The 7371-nt window shown below is 37.4% G+C and overlaps 1 protein-coding gene across 3 annotated transcripts; it reads left to right on the forward strand.

Moving 5' to 3' along the window:
- Window positions 1-6447, forward strand: LOC308114769 (nectin-2-like). Of its 3 annotated transcripts, XM_080471914.1 has the most exons (7): window positions 1-120; window positions 497-569; window positions 3075-3413; window positions 4579-4681; window positions 4986-5020; window positions 5548-5603; window positions 5751-6447. In XM_080471914.1, the coding sequence occupies exons 2-7, from the start codon at window positions 506-508 to the stop codon at window positions 5904-5906; spliced, it is 753 nt and encodes a 250-aa protein (XP_080328040.1). In that variant the 5' UTR covers window positions 1-120; window positions 497-505; the 3' UTR covers window positions 5907-6447. The 3 variants fall into 3 exon arrangements, with proteins under 3 accessions (XP_080328040.1, XP_080328041.1, XP_080328039.1); XM_080471913.1 differs by lacking the exon at window positions 1-120 and having other exon boundaries at window positions 335-569; XM_080471915.1 differs by lacking the exons at window positions 1-120; window positions 4579-4681; window positions 4986-5020 and having other exon boundaries at window positions 236-569; window positions 5751-6445.
- Window positions 6448-7371: the final 924 nt, after the last annotated feature.

Here is a 7371-nt window from a genome sequence, read left to right on the forward strand (position 1 = left end):
ATTGAAGTGAGCTGAAAATCTTAGATTTCCACTATGAAAAGGATCAACATGAGAACTTTTGGGAACTGTTTCATTATCCGATGAAAGTTCCCGAGCACTGGAAAATATCCATGCTCTTTTGTGAGTAATTCATTTTGCTTGTTTTAAATACTGATTTAATTTATTTAATAGCACAGTTAAGTATGCACCTCATTGCACCTTGTGGTTTAAGTGACCTTATCGGGGTTCACTTGTCATTCGCAGCTGTTTTGCTCAGAGAAACTGTGGCTCTGTTGAATCACTTGTTCCCCTTTGCAAAACGATTACAGTACGGTATATCTTTTTCCTGTTTGCCACACGCAGTGAACATGTCTGATATTTGTGTCACACTGCGGGTTTTAGTCTGACCGACGAAGCAGAAACCTGGCGGATCTCTGACTGGAAGAACATTTCTCTTAAAAACAAGGCTTTAGTTACGACTTATTCACTTTTTCTACTTTATGTCCAACGTCTGTAGACGTGCACAATGACCACTTACTACAGATCATCCAACTTACTGCTGCAGCTGATTTATGTGGCTTTTCTACAAGGTAAGCATAAAGTTTCTAAACTTTGGTAGTTGCTGTGCTCGTGCTGGATGATGTTTTAATTATAAGTCGATTCTAACTAATTCAAAACTGTTAATTAACGTCTAAAAAAAAAAATACAGCTCAGTATTTCCGCACAGCTTCTTTATATTAGACGCACAGATTTGATTTCTGTTGAGAGTAAAAAAAAACTGAAATAATCTCACACTTAGAAATCTTACAAAGATTTATTGACACAATGTAAATAAAATAAACTCTATAGTTGTTTTTATTGATTTATGTAAAGCGTTTTACATGATTGATCATTCTGACCTAAGAGGAACTTGTCAACATTGGCTTTCAAGTTATTTCAATAACCATTTCCAGTATGTTGTAATGGATGACACTAACTTACACTGTAAAAAAAAAATTGACCGATGGTTTTCCACACATTTCTCTTTTGCGACATTATTCATTCTAACTACCAATTATATCTTTACACTTTCAAATAAGTAAAATTTCATCAAAAAGGTTAACATTTGTAATTTGCTGATCACACGAACATATTTTAATATTTTTTGTTCTTTAACGGATGTGATAGAATAAGTTATAAAAGTAAAAAGGGCTGTGTTGAAAAAAAGAAAGTCCTTCAATATTAATTAAAATATCCCAAAATGTAAATAGAACTAATGGTATGGTGTTTGGAGGTGCCACCGTTTCTGAATTTACTTGGAGTTAACATGGAACGACTATATGAAACAAAACCCTCCATTTTCTCTATTTTTCACTTATTGTGCCCTTTATGTCTTATTGTACTGAGGTTTTGGGAAAACGTGTATAATGAAACTTCCAAAAACAGCTTCCAGATGAATAAATAATGGCGGTTATTTTGATTCTAGTGATCTATTATTGATATGGCCCTGCACTTAAAAAAAATTTCTGACATTGTGGATTTAGAAAAATTGGATCTATGATATTGGGTTCACAGTAAAAGCCTTCCTGATTGTATTCAGCTGTTTGTTTGGGTTTTTTTTTTCATTTTAAGTTAAGAGAACGCAAACAAGTGAAGTAAAGCGAGAACTAATGCACTATATGTATATATATATATATATATATATATATATATATATATATATATATATATATATATATATATATATATATATATATATATATATATATATATATATATATATATATATATATGTGTGTGTTTCTATTCTGGGAGTTAAATTGAAACACTCTCAGTTATGCAATTAAAGGAAGTATGTTGCTGTTAACTTCCAGAAACTCTGTAAAATGCAAGACTGATGAGGAAAGAAATGAATGTAATTATATATTTAATTGTTACACAACTATTTTGTTATTTTGAGTTTTTCTTTTTTTGTTTGTGAATTGCACATGAATAAGTCACTGGTTTCCACTTATTCTTTTTCTTGGTCATTTAAATTGTACAGCATTTTTATTTGTGTTTGTAAATTAACTGTTATCAGCTATGACCTAAAAAAAAAAACATTCATTCATTCATTCATTCAAAACATTTACTGATGTCTTATTTAAACAGTACATTTCATCAAAAACACACGTTTTTCAACATTATCAAACTGAAGTTATAAAGTTATACCCCCGCTCCCTTCCAATGCAATACTTTCTGAATATCCCCCGGTGGTGGATACTTTTTTGGGATGAATATTAGGTGACACAGTGATTAGTGAGGAGACACGAGGGCAGAGTCAGACGAACATGTGAAACCAGAGAAGTTATTAGGAAGAACAAAAAGACATTAATGTGCACAAACATGAATCCCAATCATGAACCATGAAAACAGTAAACAGACAAGAGATCAGCCATCCGCAGTAACTTCTACTTCATCTTGAAATTGTTTAGCATCTTAAAATATTTGCGCTTTTTAAGATTGTATTTGTTTTTAGCGAGTCTGAAAAGGAGGTAGAAAAAAGCTCAACCTTTGGCAGAGATGCTGCTGAGTGATGAAAGAGACATGCCCTCAGCTGGCTCCCCACAACTTATATTTAGAGACTTTGTAATAGGGATTTCTGTGTTGCAAATCTTTCAGTCTCTTCTGTTGTTCCTCTTTTTCACCACAGCTTTGGCTTTCACATATTGTTTTCCTTTTTTTCTTTTTAGCCAAATTAAGAATTATTTTCTGTAATGGTAGCATTCATATCCATGGTACTACGTTAGATTCTGTACATGCTCCGTACAGTTACCAGCAGATCGTTCTCATGTAAACAGGGTCTAATGCCACGCAAAAATCGCATTTTAACACTCCTGCTTGCGAGTGTCACTCGTGGTTTCATTCTGAGTAAATCACCTGCAGAACTCTTGCAAAAGAAAAGAGCAATTTGATTGTATGAGTGCAGAATTTCTGATTTAATAAATCAGGCCCAATGTGTATAGCAAAAAGGTGGTTTTAGTAATCACTTCAAATATGCTTTAAAATACAAACTGAATAATCAGCATGTATTTTCTTTCTCTTTGCTTTCTTTTCATTTCATTTTTTTTTGACAGGTTTTGAGGCACAAAACCCCAAAATGTTGCCAGATGTGAGGGGATACCTCGGGCAAGATGTTACCCTGCTGTGCCCTTCCATCCAACCAAGTGAAGCCAATATATCTCAGGTCGAGTGGAATCTCCTGCAGCCAGATGGAAGTACAATCCTTATTATTGTTGTCAATAAACAGTTTGGGGAAAGCATTCCTGACTCTCCTCTAAAGGATAGAATTAAGATTTCCGAGCATGCACTCACAATCCTGGATGTGAAACTGACAGACGCCGGTTCGTACACCTGCACAATGGCTACCTTTCCACTGGGCCCATTAGAACAAACCACCAAACTTATTGTTCAGAGTAAGTAAAACCATTTTTACTTCAAACGGTTTCAAATGGAACATGATCCCTAAGGTGACACAAATGAGACCAGCTTAAACTGTGTTCGTTGCTGAATGAGCATTTTTCATAGAGAGAGGCTGAACAGGTATGAAAGTGAATCAGATAAGGTCGAGCAGTTTACAGATAAAGCTGGAGGGGCTTCGTTGAGTTTGAGCATGTGCTGAGGAGAGATATATTGGATAAGGGATGCTGGAGATGGAGATGGAGCCCTGGAACAGGAAGAGAGGCGGAAGACCTCAGAGAAGAGTCAAGAGTATAGTGAGAGGGCACATGGAAATGTTTGAAGCACATGATTATGATGTTCTGCTGTATATGAAACAGTAGGACAGCTGGAGAGGGCTGAGACATGAAATGTGTTGTGTTGATATTTGAAATAAAAAACTGCATTTAAGATGGATGGAGGTACAGTATGTCCATAAACATGACTGACATACACCATAAAAATGAACCTGCCACATTTAAAATAAAAACAAACTACTTTGACTCACTGATCTCACATGGACCACATAGTGCCCAAGTTTGCTCTGTATTTTATAACTACTTATCAGGGGAACTGGGCAAATTGCCTTCCTAACACACACACACACACACACACACACACACACACACACACACACACACACACACACACACACACACACACACACACACACACACACACACACACACACACACACACACAAACATTTGAACAGTAACCCAAGGTGTGTCATTTGATTGTTGTAGGAGCCGCGGTATCCGGAGTTAACTCAACAAGAAAGTGCAAAGTTGACTTAAAAGAGGGAAAACTTGCTCACAGACCTGCTTTCCCATTACACCACTGCCCTACCCAGTAAATGCTGAAAATCAGTGCCGTGATCTCTCCCTGCTCTCCCTGTGGTGGTCTTCTGTGTTTCTCTTGGTGACCTGACCTCCTTTGTTTTTAGCCCAGTATCACCCGGAAGAGTCTCCAGCTCCTCGTGGCCCTAATTTTGGTCAATCTGATGCAGAAGAGGGATTCTTAGTGATACTGAAATCAGAATATCTTATCCGGAGTTACCCAACCTTCAGAAAAAATGTTTTTAAGTGACATCTCAGACGTCTGTGCACACAAGGGGTTAATCAGCCACATTTCTTCCTCCAGAACAGATGTTCTTATCACCGGGGATTATTTCAGCAATTGTGACAACTGTGGTGCTGCTGTTAATGATAATAACAGCAATGGTTTACCTATTCTTCATCAGAAAGTAAGTGTGCGTGGGTGTACTTTTATTTATCTCTCTTTGAAATCTAAATCCATTGACAAAGGAAGTTTAGTTAGACATTAAAAAAGTCATAAAATGAATTGCTTGTAAATGGAGATGTTTAGTTTAGTTCACTGTTCTTTGCCTGAGAGGTTCATTTAATTGTTTTGTGGTTTCCCATGGACTGGACCAGTAATAACTTCATCGGAAAAAAAAATAAAAAAATGGTTCCCAGATATATCAATTATAATTTTACATGGCGTCTTAGCTTCTAAATCTAATTAAAACTTTCGATTCCTTTGCTCAGATGTAATTCTTCAGCGAGGCATCGTGTCTTAATTGGTGAGAATAAACACACATATGATACTGTGCAAATGTTTGAGGTAAGATAAGAGAATGCTTAACACAATGTGAAATGAACAGATTAGTGGGATCAGCTTTAGCACCCAAACAAGCATCATCTCTTCTCAGAAGACTTGCAGGCAGCTTTGGAAAGAAATCTATGGTAAAAGTGTTAAACACACCTCTGAGGTCTAATCACAGATTGTCCTCGTCATTTAAACCTCGTCAGACTCCATGATGTCTAGATCAGGATCCTGCCATTACTTTCAGGACTCCTAATTCATCTTCATCCCCTTCGACAGTTCAAAAGGACATTAGCCGTGTGATTGAGGTTATTGTGCTCGGTTGCAGAATGAATCATGGGCTAATTAGTTGCCTTCTCAGTGGTGATTCATGGCTGAATACAAGCATTACTTACACGCCTCAAACTTCTGCACAGCCAATTTATTTCATTTAACTTTATGCAACAAGTTATTCAACTGCTGTTTGTTTTAGTTCCCCTGATGAAACCCTGTTTGTCTCTCCAGATACAGCCGGTCCGTTGATTGATGTAACCAGACCATCTGTGATCAGGAGAGACGAGGTGAGCGCTGAGCTGATTTCACGCAGCATTTCTGACTTTTTTTTGTCTGGTTTTAGACGGGTACATTAGTATTCATGCTGTTCCAACAGAACAAAGATATGATGGTGAAAGCATCCACTGTGTCTCTGTCACATTCTTTACTCATAGGAAGTGGTCTACTCTGACGTCACGCACAAAACTCACCGAGGCGGCACTCCCTCATCCAATAACCAGCGCAGAGATGCTGAAGATGCCGATAATGTCACATACTCTGAAGTCATTATTTCTCCTCAGCAGTACATGTCACCCAGTGTACATATATGAGAATGATGAAGCTCCTCCTTAGTTTTGCAAGTGCTGTCGCTGCAGGAAAGCTCCGAAAGCTACTGTATGCCTTTACGATGGTATCATCACTTTGTAAAATCACCATATACTGGCTTGATTGTAATGTTTGTAGCTGCTGCAGGCCCTCCTTTGATATGCTCATGCAGACTGTATTTCAGTTAAGAGATGAGAGAGATATTTATACCGAAGTGCTCATAGTTTCTAATGCCGGAGTGTTTATGTGCAGCCGGTCCTGGTATGTGTTTCATTTTCACTGCTCGGATTGTCATACAAATGTTAATACAGGTGGATTTCATCCAATTACAATATAATAGAAAAGTTAAATGCTTGGTTGGTTATTTCGACACTGAACACAAAAACCCAAAAGGTTAAAGCATTACTTTTTTTTTTATTTAAGATCATCATTATGTCCTGTATTAAAAAAAATATTATATATAAGCTAGAATGATAAAGATTTAAAGATGGCTTGGAATATTTCATGTTGATCTTTACTTGTTTGAATAAAACATGTTAAATCGAGCTTCTCTACTCTAAAGTCATTTTTGAGATGCACCTGTTGTTTTGTGGGTGTTATTCATTTCACTCAAAGTGTCTGCGTGTTGAACCTTGTCGTGTTTGGTGCTAAAACCAGACCTGTGGTGCTGGCTGCGTGTGTGCTGCTCATTTGCAAATGTGTGAAAGCTGCCATCTTATACTCCAGTGAGCAACAAACAAAGGGATCCAAGTTTGTTGATAAGCAGACCTCGATCCATTTGCAAATAATCTCTGGTGGTGTTAAACTGAGGTCCCTTTGTGAACACAGTCGCAGAACAAAGACCCACTGTGACAGCTTCTGTTGTCATTTCTGTTGCCACTTCCTGTCTGGTTAAAATGTTCCAACAATAATCCAACATGCACTGGATTATAAGTCCCAGCTGCTATCCAGCATGTACATGAGTGCAAAACCAACACGACCCAAGAGCAAACCTTTTACCTTTTGTACATACAAACACATTGATTCTGCCTTACTGACCTGTTGACAATAGTGCAAGTTTAAAAAAAAAAAAAGAATTACTGCAGAGCAGAGAGTTATCATAGTGTGGGCGAACGAGCCCCACGGTAGCCTGAACATCTGGTGCAAGAACCAACACGTCCATTTCAAGTATTTTGTAGGACTGTACTGCTCAGTTGTGTAAAGCAGCTTGAACCCTGTTGTGCCCCCTCAACTACCACACTGCAAATATTTTGTCTAAAGCATTTAAGCGTATATAATATCTGTTGCCTTCATATACTTCATTGTGGCACATTGTTTAGTGCCCGTATTGCATCGTTGTGAATGTTTCTGTTTTATTACTCTATGAAGGACTCATATCTCGTATATCTCATTCATCCGCTTGGCAGTCATTTGGTATTCATCACAACTTAGTTGAAATGCAGAATATATGACTCGTTAGACACTCTGAAC

This window comes from Lipophrys pholis (genome assembly GCF_963383615.2).
Source record: "Lipophrys pholis genome assembly, chromosome: 9".
NCBI lineage: Eukaryota > Metazoa > Chordata > Actinopteri > Blenniiformes > Blenniidae > Lipophrys > Lipophrys pholis.

What these genes read in the sequence shown, in the direction of transcription:
- LOC308114769 (XM_080471914.1), top strand. Translation starts at nt 506, where the DNA reads ATGACCACTTACTACAGATCATCCAACTTACTGCTGCAGCTGATTTAT. An exon ending in TTATGTGGCTTTTCTACAAG is followed by an intron (nt 570 to 3,074) that starts GTAAGCATAAAG and finishes TTTTTTTGACAG; the next exon opens with GTTTTGAGGCACAAAACCCC. An exon ending in CACCAAACTTATTGTTCAGA is followed by an intron (nt 3,414 to 4,578) that starts GTAAGTAAAACC and finishes TTCTTCCTCCAG; the next exon opens with AACAGATGTTCTTATCACCG.